This window comes from Pelmatolapia mariae, linkage group LG9 (genome assembly GCF_036321145.2).
Source record: "Pelmatolapia mariae isolate MD_Pm_ZW linkage group LG9, Pm_UMD_F_2, whole genome shotgun sequence".
NCBI lineage: Eukaryota > Metazoa > Chordata > Actinopteri > Cichliformes > Cichlidae > Pelmatolapia > Pelmatolapia mariae.
The window spans coordinates 16,592,530-16,616,349 of NC_086235.1; the positions used below are offsets into that span (position 1 = coordinate 16,592,530).

Consider the following 23,820-nt stretch of genomic DNA (forward strand, 5'->3'; position numbering starts at 1 on the left):
AAAAGCGCTGCACATTTAGTCCCTTTTGTAAAGGAAGCCCTCCTTCGCTTCACGGACCGGTCTGTTCTTAGTCGCCTGATTTTGTTTCTTTCTTTTCTTTCTATTCTTATTTCCTCTCTCGTCTCTCCCTCAGTCATCATCTCTTGTCTTGGCTGATCTCAGACCAGCTGCAGCAGACGGATCTCTGTCTGTAACTCCAGCTGTGTGGCTCCAGTCCCGCAGGCTGGGTCGGCCATGTTGTTGTGTGGGGGTTGATGGAAGTTTAGTAGTAGGAAGTGGAGGCTACAAAGCGCTGGGATACTTCAGGGTCTCACTTTTTTTTCTTTGCTTTTTTTTTTTTTTTAAATCACTGTCATGCCGATGCAGGACTCATCCTCGCTGACCCGTCCGCTCTGATAACAATGACCGTCTCCTCCATCGCCCCCGCCATCCTCTCCAAGACTGCAACACTTAAGCTGCTTTGATTTAACTTCACAAAAAGAAAAAAGAAAAAAATCTGACCACAGTTGACTCTGCTGGATGCGTAAAGTGGGGATGAAGGCGACTCGGTTCCGTTTGAAATAATTCGGATATTTTTCTTTTGCTTTTTGCTGATCTGACTCGAGGGGAACAGAGGGGGGGAAAGAGAAAACACCCACCGAGGACTCGGATTTGAGAAGGTAAATGAAAAGGAAAAAAAAAGAAAAGTGGTCTTTGTCAGAGCAGCGGGATCAGATAAAGATGGGCCGAAGCGCAGCTGCTCGCCTGTCTGGGCTGTCAACAAAGGAAATTAGATGTCCTATAATAACACAGACATGCTTGTAGATTTTCTATGTAGTGTGTGAATGTTCCTTTTTCCTGCAAACCAGCCGCTTTGTGTCATTTTATAGGACATCAGCGAGCAGTCGGCATGCTTTCAGTCCCAAAGGAATACGGTATAAGTATACTGGATTGCAGATGAATAATCAAAGTAACACATGCTGAGTGTTCTGCAGTTTGATAAAATAGCAGGGGTCTAATTATCATTTCACGGTTTAATTATCATAAACACGAGTCTTAAATTGTCATCGGGGGATTATAGTGGTAAATTAGAGATTAATTGCCAAAAACCCGTGTGAGAAAAAATGGATTAAATCCTTATTTTCTCTCATTTTCTATGTGTTCACTTGTCAGCGTGTTAATTAGATTAAATAACTGAGAAAAGTTGATTCCACAGTGCTGGATTCGTATAAAGATGGGTTTAAAGAGAAAGAAGAAGAGGAGGAGGAGGAAGAGGTTCGGGTTCTTTTTGTGATGCAAAGTCACTCATTTAACAGCTGAGTCACACTTTGAGGAGTTGCTTATTCTTCTCTCACTCCGACCTTTCAGTCTCCACTTTTAGGACACGGGCTTTACTTGCACACATGTTCTTTGAAGTCTGTAAACTGTTAAGACTTCAAGTGACTCGGTGTGGTGTCATATCCTGAACAGCTCTGCACTTTTGCACAACTATGTAAGTGAATCATAGCAGCTCTGAATCCTTATAAGGTCTGGCGAGGTTGGAGAGAAGGCAGTTGTGTTGTTATTCGGGCTTTGGAGTGTGATCTTTCACCCCTGGAAGGTTCCTGTGAAAACATTAAAAAGTTACAGCTTTTAATCTTACCACCGAAGCTGCGAGAAGTACTTATTGAATTGATTCATTTGCTGAAGTTTGCAGCTGTTGTTTTGATGTTTTTAATGCAAAATTCCTACAGTTTGATGGTCTGAGTCATCAGTGGCGATGCAACAGCATCAGCGTTCTGGGAACACCTATGATGACTTGGATGTCAGAGGGTTAAGAAGACAGTTGACAGTTTCCAGGCTGATCTGTTTGTAGAGAAAATACTCAGTGGATCATTTAGTTTGTGTGTTTATAGACTGATGTTGGGCTTAACAGCAAAATATTGTTTTCTTTATAGCTCAGGATACCTGAAGTGATGCCATTTCTTCTTTTGACTGACGTGAAACTTCCCCTTCTTTAGGGTCTTCACTGAACGAAGATACTAATAGTAGAAGATGTGAAATTTTGGAATTTCATCACATGATTGGTTAATAAGGTCATCTTCTAGCGGATCAAATCAGTTCACCACTCTAAGAATGTCTCTTTTCATTATTTTTTCTTTTTCAAACTTCTCAGCACTTCACTCGCTTCTTTCTCCAGCATGTAAGGGAGTAAAATCAGAGCAGTGCTCTCCATGCGTGAAAAAAGAAGGCGCATGAACAAATATCTAAGAGTTGCCCTCTTATCAGCAGTCTGTAAGGGAGCGTGAGTTCTGATATTGCGAACAAAGCGCTCCAGTGTTTCCTAAACTCTGACTGCTAATGCCACAGTCCACATGTCAAATACAGCTGGATTTTGTTTCTATCTCAGTGGAGAAGACTCTAATCTAGGCTGTATTGTGGGTTTTGGAGTCACCTTTTGTTTTTCGATGTTGACACTTAAAACAATCGGTCCTGTTATGTGCTGGCAAAAGGATGATTCCCAAAAATAGCACGCCATTCAGGATTTCTCATGAGAGCTTTTATTCTGGAAAATGTGTGATGTCTATTCTCTGGCAGCACAGTAACTGACATGAGCACAACCACAAGCTGTTCAGTGAAGTTTTGAGACAGGTTAAATAAAGTCAGTTATGATAATAATGTAAATAACCAAAACTGATTTTTTTCCTTTTTTCTGTTGGACTGAAGTCGAGCACTGCTGAGCGAGGAGGCTCTTTAAGTTAAACTTGTTCTCAGATCGATCTCAAAGTGTTGTAAGCCTCAGGATCAGCTTACTGTGAGCACGCTTGCAACAGAACTCGACACCCAGTGCAGAGTAAATCTCATTATGAACCATTTATTGATGTTTCTCTTGATGCTGCGGGGCTTCAGATCTCCACCGTCACATGACGTTTCTCCAGACCCAGATTTAACTCTTTGGCATCAGAGGAATGTGGCAGGCTGCATCTGTTGAAGATCTGAAGCCCATTAAAGCTCCACAGACCCACCCAGTCTGCATCCGCAGCGTCAGCAGCTAACGGCTGCCCGGCAAGATGTTGGGCAGTGTTTCAGTAAGACCTCTGATGACTGATGGAGGAGGAAAACACCACCACCATACTACCCTTCAGCTTAGCTGCCAAGTTCTCACCCAGCCAACTATCAAGATCTAGTTAATCTAAATCTCAGAAGATTTGAGCCTGTTTAAACTACTGAGAGTCTTACAGAATCTTAGAATATCTTAGAATCAGGCTTCAATTCATGTATAATGCATGGCATGCAAAAGGAAGATGTAATAATTTATACTTCACTAGCACAGCTTTATCTTGGGTATCTTATCAGGATAGCAACACTTTCATGTATCATGTGTATCTGCATATGCAAATACTTCAAAAAGTTTAAAATGAAAAGAAAAAACATCTAATGAAAGAGGTAAATCCAGATTTATTTCTATTTATTGCCACGGTAGAAGGCAGACACTCCTTTTGTAGCCATATATTAAATATGTATGCAGTGGTTTGAGGGTTCCTCTTTTGAGTTTCAGCATTTTGACTCCCACCATATTGTTTGTTTGCTTTTTGGAGTCAGAAGTGACCATATTTAGATGGGAATCTTGAGTGTTAGGTTATCAGCAAACATTATCTATTCATACTCGGAGGTACTCGCTGCTAAACTACTAGTATCACTCAAAAACTACAACACACACTTCTTGGACGGACTCTTTGTTAAATAAACACACACAGTGATATTACGGTAAGATAATTGCTTTAAACATAATCCAAAAGATGAAACACCAACACAGTTGTGAGGTCTGTAGACGTGTACTACAAAGCAAGATTAGTGTGATAGCGAGCTATGTCAGCGTTAAAGTCAGAGTTTTCTGTGTCAATAAAGTGGCTAAATCACCATGGTAACCTAACGTAACCTGGTTGGTTATGTGTTTGGTTTAAAATGTTTTAAAATTCACTAGAAGCGCCGCGTTTTCACTGACTTTTATTTACAGCATGTTTTACGTTCAATGTGTTTTATATGTGCAAGTTGTTAAGCTGTACCTTATTATCATACTGATTCGTTCAGGAATGTGTATATAACAGCGAATTGAATTAGCATGGGTAAAAACTAGCAACAACTGCAGCTCTCACATTAAATAAAATTAAAAAAAACATGCCACAATTTGTCCAATTATAAGTTCTGAATTGGATATTTGATGGTGATGTCTCAGAAAAGTTTGTGTAATGCTGCAGGTTATTCTTTGCAAGCAATCAGTTCTTTTCAAAGTGACTCTTTGGTCTATTTAACAATACAAAAACCAAAAGAGATGAGTTAAAATTATATAAAAGCATAAAAAAGCAGCAAATCCAGGCATTACTATAGTATTAATAGGACAAAATCAGATTTTGTCCTGGTTTCTGATTATGGGACTCCTCCACATTCAGCTTACTCATCTAAACATTGTCTCTGCAGCCTCCTTAAACACTCTGAACTGTGATCCCTGTAAAATCCTTCAGTATAATCCAAGAGAGTGACGGAAAAATGCTCTCCTCTCTGTCTTATCAGCGTTTTGTGAAGCCTCTGTGGAATTATCACTTTGTGGTCAGAGTCAGGGAAGGAAGCCAAAAGAAGGTCGCTGATAAGAAGTGTTCAGGTTTGAATTATCAGTCTTACAAGAGATCATGGAAAAAACAGGAGATGGTTTTATCTGAAACTCAGATCACGTTAGCTTACGTAAATACACAAATGAAACACAAAGCAGGCAAAAGAGCTCTTCGAGAAAAGAGTGAAAGCTTGAAAACGCTAAATACAAAAGGTTAAGGGTCGGAGTTGCTGTCTGAATCTCAGATGTTTATGGAGGGATGCAGTCCCTCAGGGGAACATCTGGAGCTGCCTCAGATGTCCAAAAATAGTCGTTTTTTTGGTTTATTATGTATTTCCTGTAATACTTGATAGTCTAAGGGAGCGCCGAGAAGCTCTCACATGCAGGCAGGCAGGTTTCGGCAAGTATCAGCTTTGTTGATGTGTCCTTGAGCAACCCACTGAATCCCCTGTCAGCTGTCTGTGCCACAGTAGCTCACTTGGCAATCTGACCTCGCTGGAAGAGGAATATTAAACAGAGATAGTGTCTAGTCTTTGGGTCTTTTGAGACTCTGTGGAAACAGAAGGAAGCTCAGCAGTGATGGAAAACATATTTATGTTTCTGCGTTGCAGGTATTTTTCACCTCTCTGTCGTTCACGCTACAGAAAAGGCTTCTGCTGGTGATATACAAGTGATATATAGATAATTTCTCAGTTTGTTGGGCTGAAAAATGAGAATCTTTAATCTGAGCAGGGCATTTTTGTACCAAATGAAAAAGCTTTTATTCCATATCAATACCAATACCAATACTGATACTTTTTACTAATGAAGCCAGGTTAATGTAGCTGTCTCTGAAGCACTTTGGGTCAGCTTCTGTTGTTTAAATGTGTACATGCTGTAAATAAAATAGATGTGAAAGTCAACACAAAAAGGTTCTGGTGTGTTTTTGAGGTGCATTTTTTTTATTTCTCACTTATTTAGCACAATTCAGTGAGCTAGATATTGAACTCAGAGGATAAAAACAAAGTATCAGTCCTATCGTACTAGTATCAATCCAGTACCAGCATTGGTATCGATACTGTCGATATTTGGGTCTATCCGCCCGCATCTAGTGATATGTCAAGCTTTCTTACTTACTGATCTTCTGTCTGTCTGTCAAAACATAGCAGTCCTTAGACAATAGCACCAAACCTTTCCAATCAGATAGTAAAAGGGGCCTTGGTTTATATGTGCCTGTGCTAACATGTAAACTTCCCCATTTTTAAACCCTTCACCTTCCTCTCTCATTGTTCCTTTATGGCTCCGACTGGTGCTACTGGGAGTCTTCTCGTGTTTGCATGCTGTTGTAGGTCATGTTAGCATCCTGGGGGCAGTGGGATGTTGTCCGCAATTAGAGTAAGTTACTATAATTAGCAGCAAGGCAGATTTTCCTTTTGGCTTCATGATTCTGCTACAGATCTTGTGTTGCGCTGAGTGCAAAAGAGAGTGAGGCGTTTTGATGTTAGAGTGTGATTTTTCTTGTGATTGTGGAGGTTTGGGGGGGGTTTTTTCATGACAGCTATGCATGCTCACTGGCCTTAACATTGTTGCTGTTGCATCTTTTATTTTTGTGCCATATTTTCTCCTAAAGCTCTCGATTTTCAGTGTAGACAAAGCCTGTGGTATCAGTATGTGATGACTGGCAGATTTATCCAGATGACAGAGAGCTAACTGAGCTGATTTAGAGGCTTCAGGCAAAGCCAGTCCTCTTTGTATCATCACAGCAAAGAGCCCTTAAGAGCTTCCTCTTCAGCTGTTAGCCCTCATAATTCTGCTCATGTGAGAAGCCCATGAACGCAACAAATATTTAATAGGCCAAAGTGACTGTAGAGTCAGAAGTCTTCAGTGTTTCAGCTACTGCCACCGGTGGTCACTCCTCTTTTTTTGTTTTCTGTTATTATCCTCTTAAGTTAAATCCACCATCCTCATAATCCTCCTAGTAATTTAAGCTGGTAGAGCTGGCTGTGAGCCCGTTTGGCCCCCTCCTCATTCAGCAAAACTCTCCATATACCCTACATTTCATAACATTTCTTTCTCCACACAACCAGTAACAGGAATCTTATCTGAGTTTTTATCATTGGGGTTTTGGAAGGATATTGTGACACTGAGATAGGAATCTATCTGTTTAGTATGCTCCACTGCAGTTATAGCCCAGCCTTCAGTTAAACACCATATATCATAGTTATTGCTTCTGTATTAATACAAATAGGATGAGGAAGTGAGTGTGTGCTGACAGATTAAGTCCTTTCAGTATCCGGTGGGAATCTCAGTGAATTTAACTTGCTAGCTTAAAGCACAGAACCTTAAATGCACTGTCAACAGGCTGATAGCTTTGTTGTTAAACTTTTAACAGCATAAGTCAAATTTAGAATTATTGTTAACACTTATTTAAATAATTTTTGATCAGCTTATTGATCATTGTATCTAAAAGCAAACAGCATGCTAACTTTAACAATTACCTAATGAACTCAGTATCTTTCTTTTTATGAAGACTAAAGCACTGTGAAGCCATGCTTATGCACCACTGTGATTTAATCTAATTGCTAACTAAATAGTCCATGTTGGTATTTTGCAAGGAATATTTTCTATGTTTGGTGTCTTAGTTTCTTGTTAAAGCATGCTAATGTTTCCTAACCCTTAACAAAAAACAAGAAAGTGCATACTTACCAAACTTGGCTGCCACAATGCCAGATTTGAGTCAGTATTTGTGCTATATTAATAAAAAAGAAAAGGAAATGAATATGCTATATTTGAAAACTAATTTTTGACTTTGTTTATTGTGAGTTTTGTCTCATTTTTGACAAATTCATTTCACTCAAAATTTAGGTTCAGGAAGGTGTAGTTTTTTTCCCAATATTGTGCAAAATCCTACAAAAAGAACAATTATATGATATTATCATATGAGAATATCATATCATGTATCATACGTGTGTGCAAAAATGTAGTTTAAAATATCCAGTTTATCATCAAAGCCCAAATACAAAAGCTGTGACCACTTCCACGCATGAACTGTGGCGTAAACAGCATCTGTGAGACATCTGACAGCTGTTGAATTTGTCTTTCAGTTGGTGGGTGGATGCTTTGATCTCTGACTACATCTGATCGGATATCTGATCAGATGTAGTCAGAGAGATCAAAGCATCCACCCAGCAACTGAAAGACAAATTCAACAGCTGTCAGACCAACACTGAAACCCTTCATTGCTAAAAATAAGTCTTGTAGCATTGATTAAAAAGACTAAACTTTGAACGCACTGATTTTTTAAAATCACTTTTAGGAGCATTTTTTTGTAGCTTTATTAGAGGGATGGTGAAAATGTTAAACAAAGATCACATGTGAACTGAAGGCATCGCGTTTATGGCCGATTCTTGGTTCCTCTTTCCTTCTACAAGATTGATTTTTCCAAAGCAGAAAAGAAATCATCTTAACAAATAAGTTATTAATCCATTATCTTACTACATTACTACACTAACCAAAAAAACTATGATGTGTAATTATTTAACAGCATTCTGGTATAGTATAAAAATAAAAGAGACATACTTTATTTTTAAATCTCTTAATTTCAGTATTTATGATAATTTTGGGAGACTGACGTCATATTATGAAATGACTGATGCCTTATTTTTGGAAGGAAAAACATTTCTAAAGTGCAAATATTCCCGGGATGCCGGCCAGTGTTTTACGGCGTGATAGCTTCACTGCTGACCGGGCGGGCCAGGCACCCATCTGTCTAAATGTGAAATACAAGGCCACCCGAGTCGACCACTGAGCAAAGCCCTCTGCTTTCCATGACACTGGTTTTGTCTCGAGGTTAAAGGAAAGTTTGGTTCAGAAAATTTAAGTGTTTTTTTTTTCCATGCCAACATTCTCAGCATGTCAGCTGCAGATCTAACATCTGAGATCAGATTTACCGACATATTCATCTGAAGCCATTTTTAAGAAATCCGTCTTTCTGACACAACTCCACTGACTGACCACCCATAAAAAATGTTTTGTGGAAGACGACCAGTACCCAGCATGACTTGCAACCTGCAATTTGCACAGTTTTATTTAAGCAAAGTGTTCTGAATCTTTGGAAGGTTTCTGCGGTTTGTCCCCGTTTTGTTGATTTCTTTGGCAGTTCAGCTGAAGAACTCGATGAACTCTTGATTATGAACCTCCCTCTACGATGAGGACAAATCCCTCCCACCTCCCAACATCAAGGCCACTGTTACAAAATCAAAGAGAGATGTATTGCTGCACCAGTAGATCCTCTTTCACTGATGATTGTACGATCACTGCCCTGTAATTCAGTGCGCTGCTGTAACCAACTGTGCTGCCGTATTGCTCAGTAGCACTGTGTTTAGTCTACTTCCAAGCTGAACATATCTGCTCTTTATAAAAACCTTTTACCTCTTTTGTTTTACTGTCTTGGAGTGTCAGTAAACCAGCTCCTACTCTGCGTTCAGCCGTTGTTCTTGGCAAATGAAACCGTTCTGATCTCCCAGCGCTCAGACTTCTTTACGAGCGTATCTGATTGTCTCCACATTTTCCAGGCCTTCACTCCACAAAAGAATGCCTCAGTGTGACTCCGTCCAAATTATGTTAGGAAGAGGAATGACAACCACGCCGATAGAGACACATCAATGCTTTAAATCTTTCAGCGTGGTCAGGCTGAGGCATTGATAGATTGTGAAATGGTAGACGACTTGGCAGAGACATGTAAAAAGCAGAGGACTAAGATACCCGGACAAAGACACAAAATCCAGGAATCTCAAGCTCGGACACGAAAATGACTCAGTTTTGTCGGACACCGATTATTGTGTCGCTCATTTATAATCAAATTTGTAGTCATTTCCTTTTGCTGTCATTTTGTATCACTTTGTAATATGATTGTGTGGCTTTGAGTGTCTCTTAGTGGTTTTGTTGCATTTTGTTTCTAGTCTGTTTATGCTGTTTTCTGTGTCGCTGTAAGTATTTGTTGGTTGCTTTTTCTCTTTGCAGTCATTTTATTCTTTTAATTTTTACGTCTGTTTTGTGATTATCCTACGATGTCTCTTTATGGTTTCTTTCATTTTCTTTATAGTGGCTATTGGGCCTCCAACAAGGCTGCCTTTTTCTGTACGTAGCTTTTATGAACATAATCTGTGACATAGCCAAGTAGCAGAAGATTTCCACTTTCCCTATCTGGCCTCAAGGTCACATCTCAGCTTCATCAGGTGGTGACCTCCAACTTGCTCTGGAGTAGTTCATAGCCAAGTGTGAGCCCGCGGGAATGGAAATCAGCACCTCCAAGTCTAAGGCCATGTTTCTTGGCCAGAAAAGATTTAAGTGCCCACTGCAAGTCAGGGACAAGTTGTTGCCACAAATAAAAATTGGAATTCCACGTGAAAGACCAATACAAAGTGGTGTACTTTGTATTGGTCTTTTAGGTAGAAAGTCTTTTACCCTAAAAGACTGGCAGCTGTAATTGCAGCAAAAGGTGGTTGTACAAAGTATTGACTCAGGGGGCTGAATAATTACGCACACCCCACTTTTCAGTTATTTATTTGTAAAAAATGTTTGGAATCATGTATGATTTTCATTCCACTTCTCACGTGTACACCACTTTGTATTGGTCTTTCACGTGGAATTCCAATAAAATTGATCCATGTTTGTGGCTGTAATGTGACAAAATGTGGAAAAATTCAAGGGGGCCGAATACTTTTGCAAGCCACTGTATCTTGGGGTTTGGTTCAGAAGTGAGGGGTTTGATTAACCCAAAGCTATTGATATGTCAGACTACGTTCTTAACCTCAATTAATCAAAAAATGAGATTGCAGATACATGGGGCAAAAATGAGTTTCCACCAAGGGTTGATTGGGGACTCAGAGTAGAGCCTTTACTCCACATCGAAACAAAAAATATCAGGTGGTTCGGGCACCTGATTAGGATGCCTGAAGTCTTTTGTGGTCATTTTGTGTCTTATGATACTTCTGCTACTCTTTGCTGTAATTTGATTGATTTTTAATAAGAGGCATGAACTGTCACTTCATAGAAATGCCTAGGACTGTGACACTTTGGCCCTCTGGATCTTTGGCATGTTGAACCCATTTGGTAACCATCCATGGATGGAGGGCCCCATGCAGACTTGTCTGAATTGCAGCAAGGCATAAATGTAGATACTCCAAAGAAATATGCATTTCCCTATATAATGTGGAGTAGATTTAAATAGCATATAATCTGTTATTTGTTTACAAAGTCTCTTGATGGAACAGGAGCGTCAAGTAATAGATGGTAATAGTGAAAATGACAGAACTGCACAGTTTTATCTACATGGCCTTGTTTGAGTGATTCAAATCGGATTTTACATTTATCCATACGTCCCAGTTACCACATGGCTTATAGTCTTAGAGGTTTTAACAACAATAAAATGATTCACATAATCATATCGGGTCAATACATTTTTATTTCATAATGCTTGTTCCAGTTCCTGCAGACCTTATGTTGTAGTCAGTAATCCTATATGCCCCTCAGCCCCTCCATCTATACTGTCTCATCCTCTTCTTCTGTTTACACTGAAATAATATCTTCTTGTTGTGTGTTCTTTCTCAAGGGTGAGAAGATGGGGTGCATAAAGAGCAAAGAGGACAAAGGCCAGACGATGAAGTATCAGCCAGAGAACTCCCAGGCATCTGACACCAATACCACCACCACGCCTCATGTCGGTCACTACGGACCAGAACCCACCCAGCTGCAGCAGAGTCAAATTCCCTCATCTTCCTCTGGCTCGGGGGCTGTAAATTTCAACCACACCCTCACGCCGTTTGGTGGCTCTTCATCTGCTATTACTCCCTTTGGAGGAACGTCATCTTCTTTCTCCGGTCCTGTGTCCAACTCATTCTCTGGTTCTGTCCCCAGTGAGTAGAGTTTTACTGCGTGATGTCATTACTGCACTGATAATGGTGTTCATCCAAATGAAACCACTGTTTACTTAAATCTTTATTATTTAAAGCTCAATATGTACGTCCTATGGAGAGCTTTGCAGACAGATGTCTACATGTTGCTTCTGTCTAACACCAACTGCAGACATTCATGTGATGTCATGCGCACATCAAAATTTGTCCACTGTATTAGACCTGGTTGCTAGGGAAATATTTATTGTTTTGGTTAGAAGCAGATTTTGGTGATCGCCTGTAGTTTTTCACATTTCTCTGCAAATGCTCGCTAACTACTAGCCGAGTGTTAGAAAAACTCAAAAAAGTGCACCACAAACCAAAAATGAAGAAAATTAACCTTCAAAATAAAAGTTGTGCCTCAACACTAAAGCTAGCATATTTCAAAACGTGCAAGCTTTACTTTGAAGCAAAATGATCCACGTTTGCAGTTTGCGTTGCACTTATTCACTTGATCCTACATTGTCACTATGATTGCTATGTGTCCAAAATGGTGGACAAGTTAATATCATGTGGTTAGCGGTCACGTGTCTGCAAACCTGAATAGGAGTGGAAGTCTTTTTATGGCCGGTCACCATCTAGTGATCTTCAGATAGAGTGCAGTTTTAAGTCATTCCCTGCAGAAGAGAAGATAGAAATCCTGATGTTTTCCAGTTCAGTCCACCTTCAATCAATCAGCTTTTGACATGTATATAGATATATGTATATTCTCGTAAATGGAGAACAGATCATTCACTGTTGGCTTTTTGGTAGACTTGTCTCATAATCCTTGACTGTGTAACTGAAGAGTTAAGCAAACAGACACCAACATGGGATCATAAATCTGCCTTAAATCAGGCTTTAGTTTTATTTCATCAACGTTACGTCCTCTTTGTTTTGTACTAATGCAGTCCACTTTTAACTGTCACATCGCTGGACCAAGTTCGATGTCCTGAATATTGATTTGAATGTTACAGTGACATAAACTGAAAGAGCTTTATGAAATAGAAAATTCCCATCACATATGCTGAGACGGTCAGGAGCAGAAATGCAAAGTAAACATAATTTGTATTACAGTAAAACATAAATGGGATAAAACATGCAAACATTATTAATATTAGGCTTAGCCTGGTCAGCATGCTAATCTGGCTTTACGGTGTCACAGCTAATGCCAGTCGGTGTTATTTGAAGTTGTTGGCGATAACAACTATCGGCTCTGATCACACAGCTTACAGCGATCCTGAGAGCCCTCCTGTTTAGGTGGGATTTAGGTTGTAATCCTCCTCCATGATGGATTATCTGCTCTCAGAGGGGGATAAAGGTGGCACTGCCATGGTATTTGCTTTCTGCAGGTGATAATAGAATTACTGTTGACAGCATTGTTGTCAGTGGTAGGTATATGAATATCATGTCTGGGCATATGGCTACACAGTAGGCAAAATATTGCATGGAAAGATAGAGCCCCTGTGTTCTCAAAAGTGATATACTAATAAACTTTATTATTACATGGAAAGCAACACTATCAAATAAAACCAGTTTTATACAGTGGCAGTTGTTTAACATGTGTGTAAATTTCACTGTCTGTCTTGACAGCATCTATTCTCAGTCATATTTCCATGCTGGTAAGACACAAACATTGTCGCATCACTGTGATGTTATGTTATTCTTTTCAATTCTTTGTCTCTTTTTACGTTCTTAGGTGGTGTTACATTCTTTGTGGCCTTGTACGACTACGAAGCCAGAACGTCAGATGACCTCACCTTTAAAAAAGGAGATCGTTTCCAGATCATCAACAATACGTAAGAATCGCTCCAGTATCTCTCTCAGTTTATGAAGCGCCTGTATGAAAATGCTTCCTCGTGAGTACTGCTGCGATTACCAGATGCCTTTCTTTGTCGCAGCAATGCTCAGCTGCACCTGTTCGGTGTGTGTCGGCCTCAGTGAATGACTTAGATTGCCGCTTGTTTCCTAATGCCAGCTTTCTACTGGGAACTGTGAACGTCTGCTCTGGCAGAAATGTTGCCCCGGGTTATATTATTGTAATGTAAAATAGATTAGTCTCATTCAATCCCATTTTGATGGTAGCATTTAGTGTTAAACGCATTTTAAAGACTGATTTTGAATCAAATTATGAGGTTTACAAGTGCAAACAAGATTGAAAAGAATTTAGAAGTATTTCGGTGTCATAAATGGTGGTCCACAGGGCTTACCCCAAAATTATAAGCAATCATTAACAGTTTTTTTCTGTTCCAGGTATCAGTGACACTATTATTTGATTATCAGTCTTTGGTTGAGTGTTAACTGAACAAGTCATTTATCTCATCTCCTGTGTCGCTGTCACACTGCAGAGAAGGAGACTGGTGGGAGGCTCGCTCCATCAACACAGGAAAGAAAGGCTACATCCCAAGTAATTATGTGGCTCCTGCTGACTCCATCCAGGCTGAAGAGTAAGACCTTGTTGCTGCTTCTTATAACCTCATTACTCCAGCTATGACAGCTGCACCAGGAAGCTATGACCTCATATTGCACAAAGCACGCTATCCAACATTAACAGCCTTTAAAAAGCTTTATGATGTGATTGTGACATTCAAAAGAAGGGAATGCATTAAATGCGTTCCAGCTTTTTTGGGTTTTTTTGTGTTTTAACCATTCAAGTCCTTAGTCATGTCTGAGCATTTTATTCAAATGCTCTTTCTTTGCAGGTGGTACTTTGGTAAAATGGGACGCAAAGATGCTGAGAGGTTGCTGCTGAATCCAGGGAATCATCGAGGAACTTTCTTGGTGCGAGAAAGTGAAACTACTAAAGGTGATTATATTCAGCAAAGTGGGAGGAGTCGTTTCCGGGCATGCATGGATTACAATCTAGCATGGTCTCTGCAGATGTATCATTTCAGGTTCATTGTTACTTCTATTGTCATTGATCTCTGTCGTGCTGGGGTTTTGCTTCTTGCTGCTGTTTTCCCCACCTTCAGCTTTCCATATGTAAGTGGGGAAAAGCAGGGAAGACCCAAGACAGATACTTATCGCCAAATATAAACTACTGCAAATGGAAATAGAAATGTTCTTTTGACTAAAGTGGTCCAGGCTGAAAATCCTGTTGCTGCATGGATCATGCTAGTCCATAGCAACTGAAGCACTTTCATGACTTCATGGCAAATATAAACAATGACATAAGTAATAATTTTGCAATGCTAAAAAAAATGCTTATATGAAATGGATTCACCACGTTAAATCACTCCACTTTCAGATTCTGGGTGGAAGGTGAGTAGGTCAACTATAATGACATGATACAATGAGACTGTTATAGTTGTTAGTGTTAGTATTAGTGAGTCTTTAAAAAAAGATGGACGTATCTATATCAATGTTACCTGTTGATTTTAGCATTTTAAAGCTTCAACATTAGCATTTAGGTTGCTACCATGGCCTCTACTGACTCCAAAAGCCCCTTAGTAGTACCTCAGCCAGATGCCTTTAGTATCCTTCTTGTATAAACCTGGTTGGATATTTGACCACTCTTTATTTAAATTGGTTGATTTGCTGGCACAGACCCGGCTTTTAAATATAGTCCATAAATTATGGTTTGGAGTGAAGTTGGGGTTTTGAGATAGTCTAAGAACACAGCTGTCAGTGTTCTTAGATCTGAAAGCCTTACCTTTACCCCTCCAAAGATACCTCTAGTTATTGTTGTCAAATAGCTAATTCTTTGTCTCGTCTGACCGTAAGATTTTTCTTCCAAATGCATTTGGTTTGTGCCTGTGCGCAGGTGTACATTTCAGTCATGCACGAAGGTGCTGATTCTGGTCAGGGGCAATGTAAAACTGGCTTCACTGTGGACAGTGATGCAGGTGTTATAGCAGTTTTCAGTTCATGGCATGCTCGAGAATTGCAACGGAGGTCACCCATTGGTTGGACCTCGTTATTTACTGATGACTTTGATTACAGTACATTTGAATTCATGCTGTCACGTTAATGGATGCACAAGTTTAACACTGCTTGTGTCACAGCTAAATCTTTAAAAAAATTCTTCCCACCAACTCTGTTTCTAATTTGCAGTAAGATTAAAGTATGATTCATATTTGCTGTTCCTCATCTAGAAGAGTGAGCTTTCTCTTAGCCTGTGTGTGAGAAGGGTGGGGGCAGCAATCATTTTCTGCAGCACCCTGTAGCGCATACGGATGCATAGATCCTGGTACTGTTAAAATAGTAAAGAGAACAAAACCTACAACAGTTGCACAATTTGATCTGCATAAAGCCATGAGGAAGACTAATAACAGCATGCAGCTGCTTTAAAAGAATGAAGCAGCCAGCAATGGTAAGTACTCTCTGTAAAAAATAATTGCCCTTTGTTTGACTTCAGTGTTCAGGCTGTTGTGGTATTGAAGTATTTAGCATCAGAAACTGATGGAAGAAACATAAGTAGCAGTGGAGGATACTTTTTTTGTGCTAAGAATAACATCTTTCTAAGAAAAACATAAATTCACAGCTGTAAAAAAAAGAAAAAAAAAATCTGAGGAAACCAGAGCTTTACCCTAGTTTGGAAGCCATGTTTTTTAACCACAACAAAGCCAAATCACTCACAGTTGTGCTTAAAAAAATGAAAACCACTTCCTGTATGTCCTTCAGGTGCTTATTCTCTTTCCATACGGGACTGGGACGAATCCAAAGGAGATAATGTGAAACACTACAAGATCCGCAAGCTTGATAATGGGGGGTACTACATCACTACCAGAGCACAATTTGACACATTACAGAAGCTTGTGAAACATTATACAGGTATGTACACAGGCAGCACTCCCTGCTCACTCGCTTTTTCTGTGTCATCTCATTCATTATTCATCACAGTCGTTCTTCATACCTCGAGGAATTATCCTGAAAATTACTCTTACTCACAGCTGCTGCTCTGTGCCACGCAGTTTGCTGTGCTTCCTTTAGGGTTGCCACAGGAGATGAATGGCCTTTAATTTTAATAACAATTGATGGTGCTGTTATAATTTTGAAACTCACACCTCCTCCTTAGCCCGAAGAGAGCTGAGGTTAAATCTCTGTGATCCCACTCCATTTCAGCTTGGCTCTCCAGAGCGCTCTGGTGTGTTAAAAAGCCACTTCATCTCATTTATATTTCATCGCAGCTGGGATGAGTGCATCTAAAGTCATCCACATCAAATGGAACGAACTGATGGATGAAACTTTACGACACTGAATCCTGCTGGTTAAAAGACTTGTGTGTATTGGTGTATAGCACTGCTGGGTGTAATGTGTCATTTTGATTTCTCTCGCTGTCTCTGTCACAGAGCATGCTGACGGGCTCTGCCACAAGCTGACCACAGTTTGCCCCACAGTCAAGCCTCAGACCCAGGGCCTTGCTAAAGATGCCTGGGAGATTCCCCGGGAGTCACTGCAGCTGGAGCTCAAACTGGGCCAGGGCTGCTTTGGAGAGGTTTGGATGGGTAAGGCCAAAGCAGCCACATGTTGTTTAGTAATTATCTATATTTATGTACATTGGGAAATACAGAACAAGCCCCAGTTTATATAGAAAATGTCATTGTCCATCTATGTTTATTGCCTCTGCCTCTGTCAGAACTGGGGACTTATCCACTTCCTTCAGTTGCTTCCTCTTTTTGTTATATCATCTTTATCTCTAGAGATCGTATCTCTCAGGAGGAGAGAGCGAGCTGGATTTGTTTGCCGTGAGCCCGTATCCGCTCATCCCAGGGATATTTTCCGAGAATCGCATGCATGACAGCACATGTCTGAGCAATTACAAGACCTAATTAATGATATTGTCTCGCTCCCAGCCCATTAACAACACTGATTACCCCTGTTGCCTGTGGGCTTTTCTCTCCCCCGCATCTCCATCTCTCCAGGCACGTGGAATGGTACAACTAAGGTAGCCATAAAGACGCTGAAGCCGGGGACCATGTCGCCTGAGGCCTTCCTCCAAGAGGCTCAGATTATGAAGAAGCTCAGGCATGACAAACTGGTGCCTCTGTATGCAGTGGTGTCTGAGGAACCCATCTATATTGTCACAGAGTACATGTCCAAAGGTACCGCTCATCCCTGGAGAATAACAGTACTCAGCTGTTTTCCTGTTACACGACACTCCTGAGGTCTATTTTTAGAGAGAAGGAAAAACAACATCAGGTCTGAACCTGTAGATTTTTCAGGTGGATCACATGCCCTTGCTTTTTTCCCCCCTTTAATTTACACATGGTGATTTCCTTGAAGGAAAAATGTAAATTTTATAGGCATTTTAATTAATATGCTTTAAAAACTGAAAGTCCCTCAGGGTCCCTGGTGGGTCCCTGATGCAGGAAAGTGGAATGGGTAATTGAAAGCTGCAGCAGGTTTTCATAGAAAACATTTTTCTGAGGTAACTCGGTGACAGATGCATGCCTACGTGTCTGCAGTCTTTGATGCACTCGGGTGCTGTGATTTCACAAAGACACTGACACTGACCTTTCCATACTTTAACTCCAAACAAGAAACATGGATCAGCTAACACTGTGAATCGCAAAATTAATTACTGTCCAACTTAATGCATTATTCACTTTAAGCTATTATTCCGCACTCTGTAGCAGTATGTCGTTATGCAGCTCCCTCACATCCATTATGACTTCTCACACTTGCTTTTAATAGGAAGCCTGCTGGACTTCCTCAAAGAAGGAGATGGTAAACATTTGAATCTTGTCATGCTGGTGGACATGGCTGCAAAGGTGAGACCAGTACCTGTATCTTTTTTTCTCCACTAGTGCAGAATTCACCTCAGTGCACTGCCAAGTATAGAGCTCTATTTTAAGCTTCTGACATTTAAAAAAAAGAAAAGAAAAAGAAGAAGAATCACAGCCTCAGGTAAACAAGTCCTCCTCTCCCAGATTTGGCACACTTTGCTTTTATTCTTACTCTTTGAAAATCAGTCAGACATGAAGAGGTGATGGAAAGTATGAGAAGCTGAAAATTATTAGCTGAAGTGGCGAACGTGAGATGCTGTCTAACCATTTTGGGTTTATTTTTTTTGTGTGTTTATTTTAAAGATCGCTGATGGCATGGCTTTCATCGAGAGGATGAACTACATTCACAGGGACCTGCGTGCCGCCAACATCCTCGTGGGCGAGAACCTGGTGTGTAAGATTGCCGACTTTGGTTTGGCCAGGTTGATAGAAGACAACGAGTACACGGCGAGGCAAGGTGGGTACACGCACACGCACACTTAAACACAGGCTGTGTGAGTCACAGGTGAATGAGGTGTCAGGGCAGAAACAGAGAGAGCAGTGACCTTACAGCTATGACGACTCCCGGTTGTCTCACCTCATGATGAATTAGGCTAACATAAGAAAAACCAGATGCTTCTTTTGATCTCTTATTAGCTTTGCTTTTCACATGTTGGAAGAATTTATCTCTGCTATTTCTGCTTCGCAAGCAGTGCCTTACCCTCTTGAGAAAGTGGAGCAAGCTTTAGACACTTCCAGTGAAGGCTGAAGACAGCAGTTTCCTTCTGAAGTTTGTATTAGAAGCATCTGTGAAACTTAGGGAACAGTACTGCTCTACAAATTGAATTACAGTCTGAAGACTGGTGGCGTAGTAACAAGACACAGTTGCCAGTGATGCTATAAAGAAAGAAAGGCATCCTGCAGAGTTAAATACTAAATATGCTCACATTTTTAGTTTGGGATTTAGCAATTTATCACTAAAGTAGTAAAGTAGAGCTGAAGCTGATCGATGTATCATGAGATGGATGAAAAAATAATCTTATAAACACACAGTCCTCAAAAATATGCTAAAAATGTTGCATTAGCAGCATATTAGCTGAGGGAAGTGAAGCACAGTTGATAGCCTGCTTAGGAGCAGAAAAACTAAATACCTGGGACAGAAGACTGAAAAGATACCTGTGAGCATCTGCTTGGTCAAAGATCTGAAAAAATGGTGGCTGTAAAAAATTCACTTAATCTCATAGACTGTATATAAAAGATGTAACTCCCGTGCTTGGAGAAACTGCGCTGGGTTCTCTATGACCTCAGTAAACACTTTTCAGATGGGTTTATTCTGTTAACAGCTACTTTTAAGACACTTGAATACAACATTACATTCATTTGGTAAATTATAGTCCTGTTTACAGTGAAATAAACAATAGAGCATACTGTTCTCAATAACACATAAGAGGGCAGTGTTTGTTTTTGTTTCTCTGTCACATCCATGTACAGTTTTAAAACACCGTGATGGTGACAGGGAAACATCACATTGAGACTTTACTACGCTAGATGATGCTACCGTGTCTGTGTCCATCTTTTATGTACAGTCTATATATAAGTTCATCACTGTGGCAGAGATCAATGAATTTTTGTTTGTGGTGCACATGGCACTATTTCCATAAGGACTGTTTCTCAGGTAGAGAGTAGTTCAAATGAAACTGCTTTTTGAAATATATATTAATGAATACTTTTAATACTTTAGATAGCTTTTTTAATTATTTAAATGCAGCGTTCTTTATTATATTGTTTATCCTCGTTGTTAACCTTTAAACCTGTTTTCTCTGAGGTCTATTTAAAAAATCTGTATGACTGAATAGGAAAATGTAATGTGCTCCAAATTATATAACTATGGTTAACTGACCTTCCTGTGACTTCCTGGAAATGAAGACAGAAATTAGCCCATATGCCCTCTAGTGGCAGCACTTCACCTAACCCTCTCTCCTGTCTCCTCCATCACACGCAGGAGCCAAATTCCCTATTAAATGGACGGCCCCAGAAGCTGCGCTGTACGGCCGTTTTACCATCAAGTCAGACGTCTGGTCCTTTGGCATCCTGCTCACTGAGCTTGTCACCAAAGGCAGAGTGCCCTATCCAGGTAAGTGACAGGGTCAACACTAGCACACAGATATACACATACCTGGTGTGAAGAAAAGGTGTAGTGCACCAACAGAGCGCAGTGATTAATGGCCAGAGTGATCAGCCTGCAGTCTGTCAGCAGATGTTGAGCTGGTGTGCTTGTTAATATCAGAGGATGAAGTGAAGCTGTCTGACATTGTCTGCGCTGGTTGTTTATGGCTCTGTAGGGGGAGTATTGACATGTACACACATGCACACACAGATACCCTTACACACACACACATACACAGACACTGTGGCACATTTGAGATTAGATGAGACCATCTGGTGGGGGACGATCAAGAGATTGAACACAACTCTTGTTTATAACCATCTGCCAGACTGATTCTGCCCCGGGGAGCAGTGCCCGTAGCCTTCTGTGCTACCTTCACACAGATCAGGTTTATATGTGATGTAGCCTTGAAACTAATATTAGAGGTGTGTGGCTGAAGAGAATTTGATTAATTGATTATAGAAGTAAGTTGACATTTTGAGAAATAGACATATATTTATGGTAAACCTGGGGAAACAGCTCACTGGGCTCTGTGAACAAACACCACTGGATTTTATACATTTGCAATTATATGTTTGAAATTGCTCCTTTAATGAATACAAAAACACATAGTTTGAAATCTTAGTTTCTATTTTTGTACTTAACATGTTTGTGCATTTTGGACTATATTTAAAAGATGGACATAGTCACTGTTATTGCATATTGGTTGGTGCATTTGTGTTTTTGAAGCATGAAGTTACTCTTGAAAGCACAGTAATGAGTTATGAAAAGAAACTGAGGCATGTTTCATGGTAGCAGCTCAAGGTAGCCATACTCTTACCTCACAGGAGCAATTCTCAAATGTAACAATATATTCTTTTGAGGTTTTTGCAAACACACATTTACTAACCATTTGATGCTCATTTGTCTGCCATTTTGGATGTGTTACAACCTTGGTGAGCATGTAGGATCAAATAAATAAAGCCCCAGTCATCCAGTGCCCGACTGTTGTATCACGTTTAAAAGGGCGGACAACTCTCAAGCAATCTGTACATGACATGAGTTAATAAACAGTTTAGACCATAAAACAATCAGTAACATGTTTGTTGTCATTGAGAAAGACTCAAACCCGGCTCGGTATTAGAAAAAAAAATGTAAAATTAGGATCCTTCCAAGGTAGCTTCACTTTTTAAACCTGGTCAGGCCACTTCCTTCTTTTATATACAGTTGTTGTTTTATTACTTTTGGACAAAGCAGTCTATAAGCTAAGCTTAACTAACAGGTTCGTGTCTTTAGTAATAAATCAAACAAAAAGATTGTATTTCATTTCAAATGAATTATATGAAGCCTTTTAATTTGAGCAAATGTGCAGCTTCAGTAATATTGAGATTGAAAAATTAGAGATGGAAATTTGTGACTGATTTTTCTCAGTTTAAAGGTGCTAAATGATTACATGATTGGCGGGTCTGTCACAATATTCTTTATCTATTCTGTTTTAAATACACTGATAGGCAAATCAATTCACAAGTCTATAGGTCAAACTCCCATGGAGCCCAACCAATCCCAAATCTTGTCTTGAAATCAAAATATAAAAGAGTGAGTGATATTTTTCCTTAAAATGTTTATTTAAAAACGTAAACCACATGGACTGTTGGCTATAAATTGCTAATGCTACCCAGTCATGTGCAAAGTGTTAAGGCCTCCTGCCACTGGGATCCAATGCTTCAATACAAGAGCAGTAAATTTAGGTCAGCGTAAAGAGTAATATCACAAAGTGGTAACAGAAGGTGCTTAGTTTTAATTGACTTTTAACATAAATAAATCAATTAATATTAAAATGCAAGTGAAGAATTTCAAGCTGAATTTCTTATATTATTGGAGTCCACCTGCAGTACAGATATATGATTTGCCTATTACTACTTTATTTATTTATTTATTTTACATGCAGCATGGATATCATCAGCACCATTATATTGTGACACTCAAATTGTTTTTTTTAAATCACGACTTGCTGCTGTAGATTGATATTCAGCAGGGAGGGGATTTGCTAGGCTTTCAATCCTTTCTGTTGATGGTGGCTGTGATTTTAATGATGCACTCTGGATTTTCTGTGGAACATCCAGCCTCCTGAGCCCTCTTATCTCTTCTTTTTCCATTTGGAAAAAAAAGGCTTGAACAAAAGCTCTTACAGCCCTCTCTATCTCCACTCCATCTCCACCTCAGGTATGGTGAACCGGGAGGTGTTGGAGCAGGTGGAGAGAGGCTACCGCATGCCCTGCCCGCAGGGTTGTCCTGAGTCCCTTCATGAGATGATGAAGCTGTGCTGGAAGAAGGAGCCCGACGAGAGGCCAACTTTCGAGTACCTGCAGTCCTTCCTGGAGGACTATTTCACCGCCACAGAGCCACAGTATCAACCTGGAGAAAACCTATAGCCAGACTGGACTCTTCTGTGTATCCCTACACCCAGAGGAAGCTTGTTTAATGACAAGTCCAGAAAAAGTTGACCGGAAACTGCCAGTCACACAAACCACTACTTGCTCTACATTTTCTCTCTCTCCCTTTTTTTTCTGTTTCCAGTGTCCACACAAGATTTTGTTGCATTTCATAATTTTGTGTTAACCTACGGTACTACACAAGTCTTAGATGTGTGAATTTTTGAATATGACTGTGGTTTCCGATTTCAGAGATATGTTTCAGATACACTCCATGTGGGATTCTTACTCCTGTGAAATAAGCTGTGACAAAGCCTCGCGGAAGAAAAACCCACTGAGAAAAGCCGGCCGTCGCACTCATTTGCCTCCAAATTTGTGCTGTAACAATAAATTATGCAACATAATGATTAATTGTTGATAAGAAATAATATATTTTCCTAACAGGGAGACATTCTCAGGGTGAGGTTGATGGTCCAAATTCCACACGGCTTATCTTTATTCACGTCATCAGTTGCAGTAGACATGATTAAGATTGTGATAAACTGTCTTTTTTTTTAAAAAAAAACCCCAAATATGTTCCTAGAATTTATAATCTCACGGACATTGATTTAAAGCTTCATTTGAAGACTTCCCCTCGCTGTCCATCATCCTCCAGAAAAGACTTTGTGATTACAATGCCATAATTCTTTGTGTCCCTCACTGCCCCGGTTACTATAATCCCACTATAATCGCTGCAGAGACATGCTTACATGAAAGACGTTTGTATAATGTGTCACTGGGTCGATTTGACGGTTTAAACAGGGATGGGATGAAACTCAGACTCTCGTGTTTTATGGTGACTCTGCAAAAACTGTTGTTTGTATGGCAGTGATGTGTATGATAGATCTTCTCTTAGCTCCTGTATGGACTTGACAGGACAGTATTATATTGTTATTAATGCCAGTTGATGACCGAGCTTGTAATGAAGGGCTTTATAACCTCCTCATTTTGTATGATTATTGATAAAATTGACAAGACCGCAAAGTTTACCGGGGAGGCAGGTTGTGGGTGGAGACTC

General features: G+C 40.0%; 1 protein-coding gene across 1 annotated transcript; it reads left to right on the forward strand.

Moving 5' to 3' along the window:
- On the forward strand, nt 1-23,744 carry LOC134634315 (tyrosine-protein kinase yes-like). The gene is made up of 12 exons (XM_063483450.1): nt 1-659; nt 11,160-11,463; nt 13,178-13,277; nt 13,827-13,925; nt 14,181-14,284; nt 16,102-16,251; nt 16,770-16,925; nt 17,343-17,522; nt 18,115-18,191; nt 18,510-18,663; nt 20,188-20,319; nt 22,555-23,744. Exons 2-12 carry the CDS (start codon nt 11,169-11,171, stop codon nt 22,761-22,763), a joined length of 1,656 nt encoding a protein of 551 aa, XP_063339520.1. The 5' UTR covers nt 1-659; nt 11,160-11,168; the 3' UTR covers nt 22,764-23,744.
- The last annotated feature ends 76 nt before the right edge of the window (nt 23,745-23,820 follow it).

Coding starts and splice junctions, on each gene's coding strand:
- LOC134634315 (XM_063483450.1), top strand. CDS start 11,169: ATGGGGTGCATAAAGAGCAAAGAGGACAAAGGCCAGACGATGAAGTAT. Junction 16,252..16,769: donor GCTTGTGAAACATTATACAG/GTATGTACACAG, acceptor TCTCTGTCACAG/AGCATGCTGACGGGCTCTGC. Junction 20,320..22,554: donor AGGCAGAGTGCCCTATCCAG/GTAAGTGACAGG, acceptor TCTCCACCTCAG/GTATGGTGAACCGGGAGGTG.